At 60.4% G+C, this 1,098-nt stretch overlaps 1 protein-coding gene across 1 annotated transcript in view; it reads left to right on the forward strand.

Moving 5' to 3' along the window:
• Nucleotides 1-1,098, forward strand: part of FER1L5 (fer-1 like family member 5) — a 17,703-nt gene that overhangs the window by 4,806 nt on the left and 11,799 nt on the right. The window contains exons 18-19 of the mRNA XM_026042547.1: nt 665-789; nt 869-966. Of these exons, the coding sequence (XP_025898332.1) occupies nt 665-789; nt 869-966 (223 nt within the window). The remainder of the gene's footprint in view (nt 1-664; nt 790-868; nt 967-1,098) is intronic.

A 1,098-nucleotide genomic window follows, 5' to 3' on the forward strand; every position in this document is an offset into this window, starting at 1 on the left:
TTGGGATAGAGGAAAAGGGATGCTCTTTGGGATAGAGGAAAAGGGATGCTCTTTGGGATAGAGGCAAAGGAATGCTCGTTGGGTAGAGGAAAAGGAATGCTCGTTGGGGTATAGGAAAAGGAATGCTCGTTGGGATAGAGGAAAAGGGATGCTCTTGGGATAGATGAAAAGGGATGCTCATTGGGATAGAGGAAAAGGAATGCTCGTTGGAGTATAGGAAAGGGGATGCTCTTTGGGATAGAGGAAAAGGAACGTTCTTTGGGGCATAGTGTTGCTTGCCACAGTCCATGAAAAGGGATGCTCACCACGGTGCAGGAACAGGAATGCTCACCAGGATGTGGGAATAGGGATGCTCACCAGGGGGTGTGGAAAGAGATGCTGGGAATACAGTGCTTGTTGGGACGCAGGGAAAGGGATGCCTGGAAGCCGCGCTGGAAGAGGGATGCTTGCCTTGGTGTAGGAAAGGGGTGCTCACCAGGATGGGGGGAAAGGGATGTTCACAAGCCTATGGGAAAAGGGATAATTGCTGTGGCATGCAAAAAAAAAGGATGCCCATAGGGATATGGAAGAAGGGGTGCTGGCCACGGCATGGGAGAAGGGATGCTCGCTGGAATGCGGGAGAACGGACACTCACCCTGCTCCCCATTCCCGCCCTTCCGAGCAGGCAACCGCTACTGCTACCTGCCCTGGTTCGACACGAAGCCCGTGGTGGCCTTCACCTCGTCGTGGGAGGACGTGAGCGAGCGCTGCGAGGCGCTCAACGCGCTGCAGGCGCTGCACGACCGCCTGGTGCCGGGGCACGGGGACAGTGCGCGGGGACCCCCCGGCGCCCGGCACCCGGGCTCACCGGCCCCGGCCCCCCCGGCAGGAGCACAACCTGGCGTCCCTGCGCCGCCTCCTAGACCGCGATGCCGACGCGGACGAGGCCGGGAAGCGGCTGCTCCGCGAGCTGCTGGAGGACTGCAAGTGAGCAGCCGCGCGCCGAGGCGTCGGGGGCTGCTTTTCCCGGGAAAACGTGTCCCTGCCTGGATTTTCCCCCGCTCTTTCCTCCCTCCAGGAAGGTGCTGCCGGTGCTGGAAGCGCAGGCGCCGCTCACGG

Source organism: Nothoprocta perdicaria, unplaced genomic scaffold, assembly GCF_003342845.1.
Source record: "Nothoprocta perdicaria isolate Ctin4 unplaced genomic scaffold, notPer1 scaffold_103, whole genome shotgun sequence".
Taxonomy (NCBI): Eukaryota; Metazoa; Chordata; class Aves; order Tinamiformes; family Tinamidae; genus Nothoprocta; species Nothoprocta perdicaria.